At 41.5% G+C, this 18,543-nt stretch overlaps 1 protein-coding gene across 3 annotated transcripts in view; it reads right to left on the bottom strand.

Moving 5' to 3' along the window:
- Nucleotides 1-629: 629 nt before the first annotated feature.
- The window catches only part of PAK1 (p21 (RAC1) activated kinase 1), a 158,294-nt gene continuing 140,380 nt past the window's right edge, over nucleotides 630-18,543 (bottom strand). For all 3 annotated transcript variants that reach the window (XM_060018220.1, XM_060018221.1, XM_060018219.1), the window contains exons 11-15: nucleotides 13,388-13,505; nucleotides 10,778-10,877; nucleotides 9,544-9,740; nucleotides 6,633-6,770; nucleotides 630-1,962 (exon numbers count right to left, since the gene is read on the bottom strand). In XM_060018220.1, coding sequence (XP_059874203.1) covers nucleotides 1,876-1,962; nucleotides 6,633-6,770; nucleotides 9,544-9,740; nucleotides 10,778-10,877; nucleotides 13,388-13,505 — 640 coding nt within the window. In that variant the 3' untranslated portion in view covers nucleotides 630-1,875. The remainder of the gene's footprint in view (nucleotides 1,963-6,632; nucleotides 6,771-9,543; nucleotides 9,741-10,777; nucleotides 10,878-13,387; nucleotides 13,506-18,543) is intronic.

Raw genomic sequence — 18,543 nt, 5'->3', positions numbered from 1 at the left:
GTGTGTCTTTGAGGGTGTATCCAGAAGAGTTTAGCATTTGAATTGATGGACTGAATAAAACAGATGGCCCTCCCCAATGTGGGCATCATCCAATTAGTTGATGGCCTGAATAGAACCAAAAGGGAAGGCTGCTCCAAAAGAGGAAGGCTGCTCTCTGACTATACAGCTGGGACATTGATCTCTGTCTGACTATACAACTGGGATATTGATCTTCTCCTACCCTCACTGCTCCTGGTTTTCAGGCATCAGACTTGGACTAGAATCTACACCATGGCTCTCTGGCTGTCTGGCCTTCAAACTACACCACTGGCTTTCACGGGTCTCCAACTTGCAGATGCAGATCATGGGACTTCTCACCCTCCACAACTACCTAAGCCAATACCTTATGATATACGAATATTTTTGGCCCATTTCTCTTAATTAAATTATATTTTAAAGTGTTAAGAATAAAGAATACACATTGACGTATATAGTGGTAGAGGGGCAGCTTATCTGCAACTTAATCTCAAATGATTCCGCAAGAAAAAAAAATTTTTTTTTCCCTTAACTTTCAAAATATCAAAATAAAAAATTAGAAAAGAAAGGAAGGGGAGAAGGAAGGAAAGAAACAAAGAAAGGCATACTCCAAGTAGAATATTTTCATCTCCTTTTATTGAAGGAAATAAAACTTGTGCTGCAGAGGCAGTAGTACCTCAGAGCATGACAAGGTAGCCACTGGGGCTGACATGACAAGCCATAGTGCTGGCCAGGGGTCCTACCATAATGGGAGGACCAAAACCACAAAGATAGCAGGAGGTAGCAAACATCCCCAACACCCAGTGCAGGCATTTCCATTTGCAGAGAGCTTGGCCATGCATTGTAAAAACAGGGTCCCCTCACAGCTGGCAGACTATCATCTCAGGCCAACAAATCCATCCAAAACTAACACGTAGCCTCAGATTTGGAGATCGTTCCCTTTGACCCAAAGATTCAGGCCATCAGAAGATCTGAGTTAATCTTTTAGCTCTTTATTGCTGATGGAAAAAGAGGCTGAGTTCTTGAAACATCACATAGGTATAGCTGGACAGGTGCTGATGCCCAGCCTTGTTCTAAAAGCAGCTAAATTTTTTTTCCTGACGTTTCACACGGCTCTCACCCAGCATGTGCTCTAGGAAACCTCTCAACGTTCTAAACAAGGACAGAATGAGGGCAGCAGCCTAGGGGGATTTAGGGAGTCAAAAGCTGCTACACAGCCAAGACCATTTCACAGGAAATAGCGTGGGGAACACTATTGGGTCAAGATCCTCCCACACAGCTGCTAGAAGCGTACACAAAGAAAAATGTGGTAGCTCTCCCTCCCACATCAGGATCAGCTGTGCCGAAGTCATGGTCCAGAAAAAAAGAGCCATTTCATGTCCCTGGAAGAATATCAACCTCCATGGCATTTCTCAAGTTATTCCAATTTTCAAGTACAATAGTGTGTTTGGGCAGTTTTGAAATAGAAAAGCAAGCACTAAAGAAAAATCTCAACCGACTGCAAATTGATAATGTTATAAAGCCAAAAATTTATACAGTCAAGAACTGATGGGTGGAGGAAGGATTTTGCTATGTAGAAACAGGAGTCCAAGGGTTTATTCCTATAAGCCCTTGATCATAAACCACCCTCACATCCACAGATTGGGAGCAAATTCCTTATTTTAAAATGGCCATCATCCGATTAGTCAACTGCAGTTCTCTTCGATGCTGGACACATGGTTTTCAAGGATCAAAGTCTTGAGAGCACTAGATCAGGAAAGGGGAGGAGCAAGACAAGGAAGAGCATCAGGGGCTGGAATTTCCGAAATGAGCATTTACTTCACAGAAGGCGTGGCACAATGAGGCTGGGGTGACGTGGTTTTAGTGATTGTTCTTGGTTGCCTCCTTTGCGGCAGCAATCAGTGGAGTGAGGCTGGAGAGGGGCTTGGCAATCTTCAGGAACTGATGCTAAAGAGGAGAAAAAGAACAAAAGACACATGACAATTTACCATTCTTCCTCAGCAACCATTACAAGATGATAAGGGCATCCATGTTTGCACAAGGTGCTGCCTGGAGAGCTTCAGATCATCATCCCCAAATTGAAGCATATCTTTAAAAGATAACATATCATTTTGGAGAACTGTTTGGCAGTATCTACCTACAGCTAAATACACATCTATCCTATATCCCAGCAATTCCACTTCTAGATATATTTCCAAGAGAAATGAGCTTGTGAATCCACCAGAAGACACAAACAAAAATGCTCATAGCAGCTTTACTTATTACAGTCATAACTGAAAAGAACCCAAATGTCCAAGATAATGGAAGAATGAATAATATTATATTTATATAATACCACACAAAAATTACAGAACAAAAAAGGATAAATAATTGATACACTAACAACAGGATGAATTGCACAGACATTATGTTGCATGAAAGAAGCCAGACACAAGAGAGCTCATATTGTATGATTCTATTTTATATTAGGTAAGACCAAACTATGGTGATAATCAGAATAATAATCAGCTCAGAGGGAAGGTTATTAATTGATCATGACCCAATGGTACATTGCAATACTGCATTTCAGGAGCATTGATCTAGCAATTTGTTGTTCTATCCTTGAATCTAGTAAGGCTAATTAACCCAGGAAGGACTTCAATGGCTTGGTTCTTTCCCAAACCACTTTCACTGGGCTGTACTTTGGGCCACACCCACAACTATTAAAGAAGATCATTTTGGAGAAAACACCATATGAAACCTTTTTATGTTTTTAGTAAAAAACATTATGGAAAACGATTCTTTATGTACCTCAGAGCCTCTTAACTGTAAATGACTTTTCTTACATTTACTAGTGAAAAAGCTTTGTGTCTTGAGGATGTAGGATGTTTCTTCCATTTGATAAGAAACATAGGAACTAACATATTTCCTTTTCTGTCCTCGCTACCAGGAAACTAAGAACCAAATCTGATGTTTAAACAAAACTATTTAACTCAAATGATTAGCATATTTGATTCTCCTGCCATCCTCATAAGTCTCTTTATTAATCATATTGTATATGTATATACACACACATATAGACGTATTTACACATATTCTTTGCTGGAAGTGCTTCAACTTCTTTTTGGACAGAGATAGGATATAAAGAGGTACTGAGAGCAAGAAGTTACTATTACTACAAAAGGAATAGAAGATCTTGGCTAAATCATGAAGATATGAATTCAAACATAAAACCCTATGTATTTCTGTCCATGTATGTGTTTTCACAGGAGACAAAGATGTGAAGCTTTCATGATTTAAGACTCTGAAAGTCATGGTTTTGAACATTTACAATGTACAGTAACAAATTAAAGAGTCAGTGTTCTCAGATCACATGTTTATACAACTCCCCTCCCAGCTGAGAAAGCAGCATGATCCAACACCCGACTGGGAGGCCTCAATTTCCTTCCCTGTGTAATGAACAAAGCAGATGAGATAAGCCCTAAGGTCTTTCAAGTTTTAACACTCTGAGCCAAGCAGTGGCCAAGAGCACACACACTTGAGAGCCAAATAGACATAGGTTGACATCCTGGATCCACTGCTTATCAGCTACATAATCATGCAAAAGTTACTAAACACTTGAAACCTCAGTTGCCTCACCTGTAGAAATGGGAAAACAAGAATCTATTAACTCACAAGGTTTTTAAAAAGAATAGATGAAAAAATATATAAAGTGCTTAGTGCCTAGAATGTGGTAAAAATTCAACATAATGTATTTATTAGTAGTTATATCAGGAAGGAAACTCTAGAAGGCATTCATCTTTCAAAAACTATATTTTAATACCTAATTAACAATATCATCTTGAGGCTTAGAATAGTATTTGCACATTTCCCAAAGCTTAGGGTTTCCAGAACAAACCTCATATAAAAGGCAAAGGATCCTATATTATACTGCCTGTTATAAGGGGGTTTTATTCCCAAAGGATGCTAGAAACTAATGGGTTACACTTGGCAGAACTCATATCTAATAGACCAGTGCTCTGTAGTCAGTTACTCTGATTACAAAGAGGTGCTAAACATATTCCAGAGGGTAACATTTCAATGAAGGTTTAAGCAATCCCATTTAATTCAACAAGTATTTTCTGAATACCTATATTTTATTGAAGTGTAGCTGATGTACAATGTTATATAAATTACAGGTGTACAATATAGTGATTCACAATTTTTTTTTTTTTTTTGCGGTACACGGGCCTCTCACTGTTGTGGCCTCTCCCGTTGCGGAGCACAGGCTCCGAACGCGCAGGCTCCGGACACGCAGGCTCAGCGGCCATGGCTCACGGGCCCAGCCACTCCGCGGCATGTGGGATCTTCCCGGACCGGGGCACGAACCCGTATCCCCTGCATCGGCAGGCGGACTCCCAACCACTGCGCCACCAGGGAGGCCCCACAATTTTTTTTTAACGTCTTTATTAGAGTATAATTTCTTTACAATGGTGTGTTAATTTCTGCTGTATAACAAAATGAATCAGCTATACATATACATATATCCCCATATCCCCTCCCTCTTGCGTCTGTCTGCCTCCCACCCTCCCTATGCCACCCCTCTAGGTGGACACAAAGCACCGAGCTGATCTCCCTGTGCGACGCAGCTGCTTCCCACTAGCTATCTATTTTATATTTGGTAGTGTACATAAGTCCATGCTACTCTCTCACTTCGTCCCAGCTTACCCTTCCCCCTCCCTGTGTCCTCAAGTCCATTCTCTGTCTGCATCTTTATTCCTGTCCTGCCCCTAGGTTCTTCAGAATCATTTTTTTCTTAGATTCTGTATATATGTGTTAGCATACGGTATTTTTCTCTGACTTACTTCACTTAGCATAGTATCCTCCAAATCCATCCATGTTGTTATAAATGGCAAGATTTCATTCTTTTTATGGTTGAGTAGTATTCCACTGTATGGAATATTCTTTATCCATGCATCTGTTGATGGACACTTAGGTTGCTTCCATATCTTGGCAATTGTAAATAATGCTGCTAAGAATATTGGGCTGCATGTATCTTGTCAAATTAGTGCTTTTGTTTCTTTCATATATATACCCAGGAGTGGAACCACTGGGTCATATGGTAGTTCTATTTTGAGTTTTTTAAGAAACTTCCATACTGTTTTCCATATTGGCTGCACCAATTTACATTCCCACCAAGAATGTAGGAGGGTTCCCTTTTCTCCATACCCTCTCCAGCATTTATTATTTGTGTTCTTTTTGATGATGGCCATTCTGACAGATACGAGGTGATATCTCATTGTGGTTTTGATTTGCATTTCCCTGATGCTTAGTGATGTTGAGCATCTTTTCATGTGCCTGTTGACCATCTGCATTTCCTCTTTGGAGAAATGTCTATTCAGGTCTTCTGCCCATTTTTTAACTGGGTTGTTTTGGGGTTTTTTTGCTGAGTTGTATGAGCTGTTTATATAGTTTGGATATTAACCCTTTATCAGTCATATCACTCGCAAATGTTTTCTCCCACTGAATACCTATTTTGAGTCAGGTCTCAGGTATAAGAGGAGACAAGAGATTAATAAGATAGAAGTTATAATCTAGTAAGAAAGACAGAATTGTTCATAACTAACTTCAATGTGGTACAGTATGGTAGGTCCTGCCCTGCCCTGACCAGTTGCTCTTCGTCCTCAAAATACGAAAGTAACTGACTATGAAAGCCTACAAATTAATCATTGTCATTAAGTTGCATGTGATACTTATTAAAGCACCAGTTGGCACTGTAGTAAAATAACACTAGGAATGAGAAATTGTACCCGAGACATAAATGTTAAATACAAATAATGTGGTCAGCTAAAAGCAGTTTTTACAACCATATGAAATAATTATGCTGTAATTTCAGGATTAAGCTGGTGGAGTATAATAGCCTTAGTAAACCCCCAGCTCCAGGTTCCCCACAGCCTGGCAGGATCTTACTCCAAACAAGCAGACTATATGGGACTTCCCTGGCAGTCCAGTGGTTAAGACTCTGCACTTCCACTGCAGGGGGCGTGGGTTCGATCCCTGGTCAGGGAACTAAGATCCTGCGTGCTGCATGGTGCAGCCAAAAATTTTATAAATAAACAAACAAACAAACAAACAAGCAGACTATCATCCCCACCAACTGAGAGGGTTTCCAATGAAGAAACTGGGAAGACTTGAAAAGCTGCACTAACTATCCTCTAAACTAATGTGCTCTGATACACTGAAAATCTATCTTTTGAGCTTACCCCGGTAAAATATAACTTGTATAAGATTTGAACATCAAAGAGTTTCTTCTCATTAAGACTCACTCAAACTCTGCCAGACTAATTCAGGCAGAACAAAACAGGCACCAGAGGAAGACACAAGCAAAGCTCAACAGGAGCTCAGAAAGTAACTCTATAAGATGCAGCCTAGGAGAATGTACAGAGTTTTAATAGGCTGAAGAAGAGCCTAAGGGAGTAACATGAGCAAAGGCCCAAGGATAAAGATGAGGGAACTAGGAATACAAATTGAGCATGGGATGTGCTAGGACAGAAGCTTAGTTCTATAACAGCCAGTACCTCACAGACAAAAATGAAGCAAAAAAAGCCTTGGTTTAGTGATTTCTCGAATTAGGTGCTTCCCTGCATAGGGACAGTTACCTGCAACAGCTCTTTAGCTGAACCTCTCTTCTCCACATCCATTTCAAGACAGCGGTTCAGAAAGTCTCGGAAGATAGCTGACAGCTTCTCTGGGTTCTGAAGCTCCGGGGTCCCATTGGTGGCGATGAGGTACAAGGCCTGGCAATACAAACAGAGAATTGCCTTGGGCTCCAACTGAGGTTCTCTCTTGGTCCCCAGACAGGCCCTCTAGAAATATGGTCAGCTGCTTTCTGCCTTCAGAACACAAAGAGGCAGCTTTGGTATACTGGAAAGAATATGAGTTAAGGGTCAGGTTTAACATTTAAAGGCCATGTAACCAGGTGCAAGCCAGTGAACTTCCAACTTCTTCATCTGTAAAACAGGGATGATAATAGTGCCTACCTCACATGTCTGAAAAATAAAACAAGATAGTATATTAAAAGCACTCTGTAAGCTTATGAAGTGTTACTGACCCAAGGGTTTATTATTATCCTTGATTATAGATCTAAATGGTTTATTATTCATTTAGCCTGATGATTTAAACACCTGCCCACTTGCTGAAGGAAATTATTCCTGGTGCCATCACTTCAGTCATCTAAAAACTCATCTCTTCTAGCAGGACAGAAATATGTATAAAGGAAGCGTTCTGTAAAGGAGCAACCTGTTTCACTGTTGCCATCCTGGTCCCCTAACATGAAGTATCTCCTGGGAAAGGTAAAGAAAAACAGTCAAACTAAACCTTTTAAAGCACTCAGCATTTTAATTCATAAAGTGTTTACACAAATACTGTCTCATTTAATGACCACAATAACTCTGGGTAATAGGCAGGGCAAGAATTATCATCCCTATTTCACAGATAAAGCCCAGAAACATAGAGAGATATGCCTGGAATCATGCTGGTTACACAAGTTCATGTCCTCTGACTCTACTCCCAGTCTTAGTTCTGTCACGCCCTACTGATATCATTTTCAAGGCCGCTCTAAGGTGGAAGAAGATGAGTGGCATGTGGATCCACCGGGCAAAACTGGGGGCCGAGGGTAGAAACTATGAAGGTAGTTTTACTTTGGTACACTAAAGCACTTTTCAATAATCAGAGCTATCCAACTAAGATTAGATGACCACCTATCAGTGACAATGCACAGGGAATTCCTGCACTGAATGGGAGGTTGGAATAAACAACAAAATGAAAGCAATAAAAATAACTCTCACCTTTGCGCATGATCAAAATTACCAACCTACTTGCATCTGTATTCACATACCCTGCTTTCCCTCTCCTATTACAATGGACAAATTGGGCATATTCTAATCTAATGCTCTTTACTTCAGTACTTGATCCAACCCCCTTCATCTACTTAAGGACATCACTCCTACAGATGTCACTTCTCTCTTGAACATGACCATTTTCCTCTCCACTAGATCAGCCCCATCTGCACAAAAACATGCTATAATAATATCTTAAAAAAAAAAAAAGGGACCTCCCTGGTAGCACGGTGGTTAAGAATCCACCTGCCAATGCAGGGTAGACAGGTTTGAGCCCTGGTCCGGGAAGATCCCACATGCTGCGGAGCAACTAACCCCGTGCGCCACAACTACTGAGCCTGCACTCTAGAGCCCGTGAGCCACAACTACTGAGCCCGCATGCCACAACTACTAAAGCCTGCGCACCTAGAGCCTGTGCTTCGCAACAAGTGAAGCCACCACAATGAGAAGCCCATGCACCACAACAAAGAGTAGCTCCTGCTCATTGCAACTAGAGAAAGTCCCCGTGCAGCAACGAAGACACAACACAGCCATAAACAAACAAACAAACAAACCCTCCCTCGACTCCACTTTAATATATTGCTCCACTGTTACCTTAACAAAACTCCTTACCTTAAAGCAAAACTCCTTTAAAAGAAAACAACAATGAAAAGTAAAAACTAACTGCTTACACATGCCATCTCAACTTTGCCCACTCTGGTGAATTTACTCTAATTAGGCTTTCATTCCTATCACTCCAGTGAAACTGATTGTCAAAGTCATCAATAACCTTCACACTGGCAAATCTAATGATCATTTCTTAGCGTTATCTTAAATGCAACCTATCAGTCAGGTTTGACACAGTGATCCATCCTCCTTCTCGAAACACTTTGTCCTCTTGGCCTCCAGGACACTTCTCTCAGTTCTCCTACCTGGAAGGCTACTCATTGGCCACTTTGCTAGCTCCTCTAACCTGTAAACATGACAATATCCCAGGTCTCAGTACTCTCCCCTCACTCCCTAGGTGAGTGATCTCATTATCAACTAGCTCTGATTTTTAAATAAACCAACTATATAATACCTACTAATAAATTTATATTTAGAGTACTGACCTCTCACCCTTGAACTCTGAACTCTTATGCCCAATTCTACTCGGTATTTCCACTTGGACGTTTAATAAACATTTCAAATTAACACAGAACCTTGTCCACTCTGTTCACTCACTTCAGGGACACTGGCCTCCTTGGTTTTCCCTAGGATGTATCAAGCACGTTCTCAGAACAAGTTCTTTATATACTTGACACCTGGAAAACTCTTACGTCAGATTAATCTCATGGCTCACTACTTTATTTTCTTCAGATTTCTCCTCAAATAACTTATAAGAGAAGACTTCATTCTCTACCTAGAATAAAATAGCACACTTCTCCCTCCTTCCCCCCTTACTCTCTTAAGCCACTTACTCTGCTTTTTTTCACAGCTCTTATCTTCTGTTACTATATATTAATTTATCATCAGTAGAACAGTTTCTTGCCCATGATAAGAACTCAAATAATCATTGAATAAATGAATGAGTGACTGCTAATATACCTTTTCTTTAAGCATTTATACTTTAAATTCAACAGTGCCTAGTTTTTATCCAGAAAAGAGAAATCCAACAGCCCAAACATCTTGATATGGGCCTAGTAACACTCACTCTCAGAGGATTTTCATTAAGGTATGGGGGCTCCCCTTCAATCATTTCGATGGCCATGATGCCCAGGGACCAAATGTCAACCTTAGGCCCATAGGCCTTCCGTGTCACAACCTCTGGTGCCATCCAGTACGGTGTTCCCACCATGGTGCTCCGTTTGCTCTGCTCTGGGGTGATCTGGGCACAGAATCCAAAGTCAGCTAGAAAAAGAAAGGACAAGACAGAAAGGATTTATATGTAGGGTATGCCTTCTGTAAATATTGACTCTGTGCCTACCCCTAGGTATCAAGCTCTGCCTGCATCCTAGCCACTGCATCCCTTGTCTCTCCAAAGCCAGAATCACTTAACTGCCACCTTCAGCTCTTAGTCTGTCTCCTGTTCAACCCTGAAGGAGGAACATAACAAATATCATCTCCGGCTTCCTTACCCCTCCTCAAACCAGAAGCGCTAGGCATTAAAGTCCAAGCCACCCCCATTGACCTTGATTACTTGCCCCAGTACTGCTTTCTTCTTGAAAATCATTCCCATACACCAGTATCTGGTAACTAGGTCCTTGCTTTATTTCCTGGGCATGAGTCCTGGACTTAAACCCTAATCACCTACAACTAGGCATGGCCCTGCTTTAATAAGTTCCTCACCCTGTGCCCCAGGACAGAGACTGCTAACAGTCCTCCCATAAGCAGCCCATCCACCTGTGACACAACCTGTTTGTCTGGACTATTGGTCCTTACACATTCGAACAAAATGTTCTGCCTGCAGTTCATTCCCATTATATTGCAATTATATGTTTATTTAATTATGAGGCCTTCAATAAGAAGGACTGTCTTCTTACTCATTTTTTTCATTCCCAGAGGGCCCAGCATACAACAGACATTTAATAAAAGTTTGCTGAATGAATGACTGAATGAAAGAAGTTACACTAAACTCTTTCTTCTAATTATGTATTTTGTGTTCCCCATACTTGATTGGGAACTACTTAAATACAGGCAGAAGTATCCTCAGCGCCCATCACGGGTCCTAGCACATAGTGGGCATTCAGTAAAGTTTTTTGGCTGAATGTATAAATGAGTAGGGAAAAAAAAAGAAATGTCATCCTATATAGTGCTGAGTAATATAAAGTGTCCGCATATCCAAGGAAATACAGATTCTCTGGTGAGTCTTATAGCTACTCTTATATGATTATCATCCCAGAGGAGACGGTCCCGCAGGGAAGAGAAGTATTACCACTCCTACTCACTTAGCTTGACGGAGCCATCCATTCCCAACAGGATGTTGTCACTCTTGATGTCTCTATGAATAACTTGGCTCGAATGCAGAAACTCCAAAGCCTGCAGGCACTATTGAAGCGGTGTGGGCAGAGGGAGAAAGAAAGGACATATAATATGAAGACTTACAGAATATCGCTAATCCAACCTGCTCATTTGATGATAACAAAAGTGAGGCCCCAGTGAGTAAAAGGACTTACTCCAAATAAGCGGAAGAGGCAGGTCTGGAACCTAGTCTCCTGTCTCCTAGCTAAGCATTCTTTTAACATTCCGTGCTGCCTTATATCTTTCTTATAATATACTTGACCATACCGTATTATAACACAGCTTACAATAGTTTTCTTTAACTACAGGAGTTCCTCCAAAGTATTTTAGAGTTGTTTACAGAACATCAGCACCTTGACAAAGAACCCGAGGCAACAAAAAATAAATAAATACTGAGGAAGAATGGAAGGGATTTTGTAATGAAAAAACTGGAGGAAAGTGAGAGTTACATTTGGGAAACTAGACAAACGGAAATGATATTAGAAGCAGTGAACTTAGGAGGATAATCTTATTTTGGTGAGGAGATAAATTTGTACTGTTTGGGGTATGCTGGTTTTTATATTCCTATGAAGAGTTGCAGACTAACGTCCGTAGGCCACTGCAGATGTGAATCTTGAGTTCTGTGGAGAGGCTGGACTTGAAATAAATGTTTACAAGTCATTCGTGAAGAGGTGATTTTTTTTTTTCTTTTTAAGTTATGGTAATGGTTGGAACTGGCAAATGCTATAGGAGATAGAGGAGAAAGAAAAGAACCTTGGAAAATACCCAGACTTAGCAAGCAGAATAAGTAACATAGAGACTGAATGGAACAATGAAAATGCATGGTTCTGACCAACAATATTATTCTAGACAAATCTCTTACTCCCTCTGGGCTACTGGCTATCCCCCATTTGTAAAATGTGGGGATCAGAAAAGATACTCTCAGAGTTACTACTAAATCTACTAGTTTAAGTTCATAACCGAAAGCTAAAATTTTAGGGGCTTCCACTGATTAAAAAACACTAAAAATGCAAACCAGTTAGAAGATACTATTTAAATATTCTCAACTTAATACTTCACTTTCTAAGAACATATCAATGGCTAAATTAAAAACAAACCAATATTCAGAAGCGGCTTTTCCCTGGAAAAGTATGACTTGCTTTCCTAAGGAGGCTAGAGACTTTGGCCTCTGGATGTAAAAAATTATGAACAGGGACTTCCCTGGTGGCGCAGTGGTTAAGAATCCGCCTGCTGGGGCTTCCCTGATGGTGCAGTGGTTGAGTCCGCCTGCCGATGCAGGGGACACGGGTTCGTGCCCCGGTCCGGGAAGATCCCACATGCTGTGGAGTGGCTGGGCCCGTGAGCCATGGCCGCTGAGCCTGCACGTCCGGAGCCTGTGCTCCGCAATGGGAGAGGCCACAACAGTGAGAGGCCCGCGTACCGCAAAAAAAAAAAAAATCCGCCTGCCAATGCAGGGGACATGGGTTCAGTCCCTCCTCCAGGAAGATCCCAGATGCCACGGAGCAACCAAGCCTGTGCGCCACAACTACTGAGCCTGTGCTCTAGAGCCCGGGAGCCACAACTACTGAAGCCCACTCACCTAGAGCCCGTGCTCCACAACAAGAGAAGCCACTGCAATGAGAAGACCGTGCACCACAACAAAGAGTAGCCCCCGCTTGCCGCAACTAGAGAAAGCCCACACGCAGCAACGAAGACCCAACGCAGCCAAAACTTAATTAATTTAAAAAATATATAAACAAAAAGGATGATTTCAAGAAATTGGAACCCTCATGCATTGCTGGTGGGAATATAAAATGGTACAGCCACTGTGGAAAGCGTTTTGGCCAGTCCTTAAAATATTAAACATAGAGTTACTGTATGACCAGAATTTCCACTCCTAGGCATATACCCAAGAGAAATGAAAACATACATCCAACCAACAACTTGTACGTGAATGTTCACGGCATCATCCATAACAGCCAGTACGCGGGCCTCTCACTGTTGTGGCCTCTCCCGTTGCGGAGCACAGGCTCCGGACCCGCAGGCTCAGCGGCCATGGCTCACGGGCCTAGCTGCTCCGCGGCATGTGGGATCTTCCTGGACCGGGGCACGAACCCGCGTCCCCTGCATCGGCAGGTGGACTCTCAACCACTGCGCCACCAGGGAAGTCCTGTCACTATCTTTTTATTCTACTTTATTTCCTTCATAGCACATGAATAAAGCAGGAAAGCAGAATAAAAATATGATTAAAACATATACCCATATAAAAGAGGTAAAGGAAAATAAGTGTTCATAAAGTTATTTTTAAGAGGTTGAAATTATGCGTGATTATGCATATATATACATATGTGTGTATATATATATATTTTGGAACTTTCTAACTTTCAGAATATAGTAATCTTTAAAAACAGGTATAAAAAGAGGATGATGGGAGAGAGTACAACTAATTTCTCCCACCTCTACAGTGCCCAGGCTGAGATTCCTTCAGATGCAGAACTTTGAGATATATGGACATGGAGACCACGTCCTGCTCAAGTCTGGTTAGCCACTTGCCTTACCTCACGGCACACAGCTGCAATCTGGCCTTCATCCATGCAGGTTTCTGTTACCACGTCTGTCAAAGAACCTCCAGCCAAATATTCCATGACAACCCATAGCTCATCTCCCACGAGGTAACTGTAGGAGTAAAGATAAAGGGTGAGGAGGAATAGAGTACACTGGACCATAGCAGTGGCTTTCAAAGGATAAGCATATACCAGAGTGACTCTGCATTTCCCTCAGTTCTGGAAGAGTCCAGGGTTCTTTTTCCTAAGGAAAAGCAGAATCTGTGGGACAGGTTCACTAACTTGACATCTCTTAAGGATTCGCCTGGGGAAATCAAAGCACACTGTTCTGTGAAGCCCCAAAAGACAGAACTACAATCACTAGGTTGAAGATATAAAATTATTTCATCACAACACAAAGTAGTACTTCCTAAAATCAGGCATGATTCCCACACCTCTCTGCATGAAAGGAGAGAGCATCCAAACATTTGACAAAGATGGGATTTGGAGTCCATCTTACCAATATTAGGGAAAGTCACTAAACCTCCTTTAGAATTCTATTAGATTTGAGATCCATAAGACCCATACTGGGTCTTGTTCAAGATTCCATTCCCGGAAAGTGTGGCACAGTAGATGTCAATATTTACCGAATAATTCAATGAGTGAAATAAAAGATAATTGTAAATGTAAAATGAAGTATTGACTATAAGAGCCATTGAAAAGCTGTAGAATTTTATACCCATAGCCATTATGCTGACAATGATCTCCATTTTGAATGTCTCTGATTCTAAGAATGGAATAAATTCAGTAAAGGCTGCAAAACCAAAGCTGCTTCTGGAAGCCAGGGGTTCCCAGTTAGTACTGTATCCCTAGAGAGATTATGGGGCTAACATGAGTTAAAACTGATAGTCTCACTCAGGGACTGGATCACTCAGCTCTATTATGTGATAAACAAAAACGTCACCTAGGAGAGACCTCCAAGATGGTGGAGGAGTAAGACGTGGAGATCACCTTCCTCCCCACAAATACATTAGAAATACATCTACATGTGGAACAACTCCTACAGAACACCTACGGAATGCTGGCAGAAGACCTGAGACTTCCCAAAAGGCAAGAAACTCCCCACGTACCTGGGTAGGCAAAAGAAAAAAGAAAAAACAGAGACAAAAGAATAGGGATGGGACCTGCACCTCTGGGAGGGACCTGTGAAGGAGGAAAAGTTTCCATACACTAGGAAGCCCCTTCACTGGTGGAGACGGGGGTCGGGGGGGGAAGCTTCGGAGCCACAGAGGAGAGCACAGCAACAGGGGTGCAGAGGGCAAAGCGGAGAGATTCCTGCGCAGAGGATCAGTGTCGACCAGCACTCACCAGCCCGAGAGGCTTGTCTGCTCACCCACCGGGATGGATGGGGGCTGGGAGCTGAGGCTTGGGCTTCGGGGGTCAGAGCCCAGGGAGAGGACTGGGGTTGGCTGTGTGAACACAGCCTGACGGGGCTAGTACGCCACAGCTAGCTGGGAGGGAGTCCAGGAAAAAGTCTGGACCTGCCTAAGAGGCAAGAGACCATTGTTTCGGGTGTGCGAGAAGGGATTCAGAGCACAGCATAAATGAGCTCCAGAGACGGGTGCAAGCCACACTTATCAGTGCAGACACCAGACACAGGCATGAAACGCTAAGGCTGGTGCTGCAGCCACCAAGAAGCCTGTGTGCGAGCACACGTCACTATCTACACCTCCCCTCCCGGGAGACTATGCAGCCCACCACCGCCAGGCTGGCGTGATCCAGGGACAACTTCCCTGGGAGAACATACGGCGTGCCTCAGGCTGTGGCAACGTCATGCTGGCCTCTGCCACCGCAGGCTAGCCCTGCATCCCGTACCCCTCCCTCCCCCCAACAACCCGCCCACCCCCCCGCCCCGGCCTGAGTGAGCCAGAGCCCCCTAATCAGCTGCTACTTTATGCCTGTCCTGTCTGGGTGGGAACAGATGCCCTCAGGTGACCTACATGCAGAGGTGGGGCCAAATCCAAAACTGAACCCGGGAGTTGTGTGAACAAAGAAGAGGAAGCAAAATCTCTCCCAGCAGCCTCAGGAGCAGCAGATTAAATCTCCACAATCAGCTTGATGTACCCTGCGTCTCTGGAATACCTGAATAGACAACGAATCATTCCAAAATTGAGGTGGTGGACTTTGGGAGCGACTGTAGACTTGGGGTTTGCTTTCTACATCTAATTTGTGTTTGGTCTCATGTTTATCTTAGTTTGTATTTACAGTTTATTATCATTGGTAGATTTGTTTATTGATTTGGTTGCTCCCTTCCTCTTTTTTTTATATATATACGTATTTTTTTTCCTTTTTCTCTTTTTGTGAGTGTGTATGCGTATGCTTCTTTGTGTGATTTTGTCTGTATAGCTTTGCTTTTACCATTTGTCCTAGGGTTCTGTCTGTCCGTTTTTTTGTTTTGTTTTGTTTTAGTATAGTTTTTAGCACTTGTAGTCATTGGTGGATTTGTTTTTTGGTTTGGTTGCTCTCTTCTTTCTTTCTTTTATTACTTTTAATTTTTTTTATTTTTAATAATTTAAAAACATTTTTTATTTTAATAACTTTATTTTCTTTCTTTCTTTCTTTTTTTCCTCCCTTTTCTTCTGAGCTGTGTGGCTGACAGGGTCTTGGTGCTCCGGCCAGGTGCCAGGCCTATGCCTCTGAGGTGGAAGAGCCAAGTTCAGGACACTGGTCCACCAGAGACTTCCCAGCTCCACGTAATAACAAATGGTGAAAGCTCTCCCAGAGATCTCCATCTCAAAGCTAACAGCTCCACTCAACGACCAGCAAGCTACAGTGCTGGACACCCTATCCCAAACAACTAGCAAGACAGGTACACAACCCTACCCATTAGCAGAGAGGCTGCCTAAAATCATAATAAGGTCACAGACACCCCAAAACACACCAATGGATGCGGTCCTGCCCACCACAAAGACAAGATCCAGCCTCATGCACCAGAACACAGGCACCAGTCTCTTTCACCAGGAAGCCTACACAACCCACTGAACCAAACATACCCACTGGGGGCAGACACCAAAAACAACAGGAACTGTGAACCTGAAGCCTGTGAAAAGAAGACCCCAAACACAGTAAGTTAAGCAAAATGAGAAGACAGAGAAACACACAGCAGATGAAGGAGCAAGGTAAAAGCCCACAAAACCAAACAAATGAAGAGGAAACAGGCAGTCTACCTGAAAAAGAATTCAGAGTAATGATAGTAAAGATGATCCAAAATCTTGGAAACAGAATGGAGAAAATACAAGAAACGTTTAACAAGGACCTAGAAGAACTAAAGGGCAAACAAACAATGATGAACAACACAATAAATGAAATTAAAAATTCTCTAGAAGGAATGAATAGCAGAATAACTGAGGCAGAAGAACAGATAAGTGACCTGGAAGATAAAATAGTGGAAATAACTACCACAGAGAAGAATAAAGAAAAAATAATGAAAAGAATTGAGGACAGTCTCAGAGACCTCTGGGACAACATTAAATACACCAACATTCGAATTATAGGGGTTCCAGAAGAAGAAGAGAAAAAGAAAGGGACTGAGAAAATATTTGAAGAGATTATAATTGAAAACTTCCCTAATATGGAAAAGGAAATAGTCAGTCAAGTCCAGGAAGCACAGAGAGTCCCATACAGGATAAGTTCAAGGAGAAACACGCCAAGACACATATTAATCAAACTATCAAAAATTAAATGCAAAAAAAATAATAGTAAAAGCAGCAAGGGAAAAACAACAAATAACAGACAAGAGAATCCCCATATGGTTAACAGCTGATCTTTCAGCACAAATTCTGCAAGCCAGAAGGGAGTGGCAGGACATACTTAAAGTGATGAAAGGGAAAAACCTACATCCAAGATTACTCTATCCAGCAAGGATCTCATTCAGATTCGATGGAGAAATTAAAACCTTTGCAGACAAGTAAAACCTAAGAGAATTCAGCACCACCAAACCAGCTTTACAACAAATGCTAAATGAACTTCTCTAGGCAGGAAACACAAGAGAAGGAAAAGACCTACAATAACAAACCCAAAACAATTAAAATGGTAATAGGAACATACATATCGATAATTACCTTAAATGTAAATGGATTAATGCTCCAACCAAAAGACATAGGCTGGCTGAACGGATACAAAAACAAGACCCATATATATGCTGTCTACAAGAGACCGACTTCAGACCTAGAGACATATACAGACTGAAAGTGAGGAGATGGGAAAAGATATTCCATGCAAATGGAAATCAAAAGAAAGTTGGAGTAGCAATTCTCATATCATACAAAATAGACTTTAAAATGAAGACTATTACCAGAGACAAAAAAGGACACTACATAATGATCAAGGGATCAATCCAAGAAGACACAGCAATTGTAAATATTTATGCACCCAACATAGGGGCACCTCAATATATAAGGCAAATGCTAACAGCCATAAAAGGGGAAATTGACAGTAACACAATCATAGTAGGGGACTTTAACACCGCACTTTCACCAATGAACAGATCATCCAAAATAAAAATAAATAAGGAAACACATGATTTAAATGATACATTAAACAAGATGGACTTAATTGATATTTATAGGACATTCCCTCCAAAAGAACAGAATACATGCTCTTCTCAAGTGCTCATGGAACATTCTCCAGGATAGATCATATCTTGGGTCACAAATCAAACCTTTGTAAATTTAAGAAAATTGAAATAATATCAAGTATCTTTTCCAACCACAACGCTATGAGACTAGATTATCAATTACAGAAAAAAATCTGTAAAAAATACAAGCACTTTGAGGCTAAACAATACACTACTAAATAACCAAGAGATCACTGAAGAAATCAAAGAGGAAATCAAAAAATACCTCGAAACAAATGACAATGAAAACACGATGACCCAAAACCTAGGGGAGGCAGCAAAAGCAGTTCTACGAGGGAAGTTTATAGCAATACAATCCTACCTTAAGAAACAAGAAACATCTCAAATAAACAACCTAACCTTACACCTAAAGCAATTAGAGAAAGAACAACAAAAAACCCCCAAACTTAGCAGAAGGAAAGAAATCATAAAGATCAGATCAGAAATAAATGAAAAAGAAATGAAGGAAGCAATAGCAAAGATCAATAAAACTAAA

The sequence above is a fragment of the Delphinus delphis genome, chromosome 8, assembly GCF_949987515.2.
Source record: "Delphinus delphis chromosome 8, mDelDel1.2, whole genome shotgun sequence".
Lineage (NCBI taxonomy): Eukaryota > Metazoa > Chordata > Mammalia > Artiodactyla > Delphinidae > Delphinus > Delphinus delphis.
The sequence above is the reverse complement of the archived record's forward strand: the minus strand, read 5'-3'. Positions and strand labels throughout refer to the sequence as shown.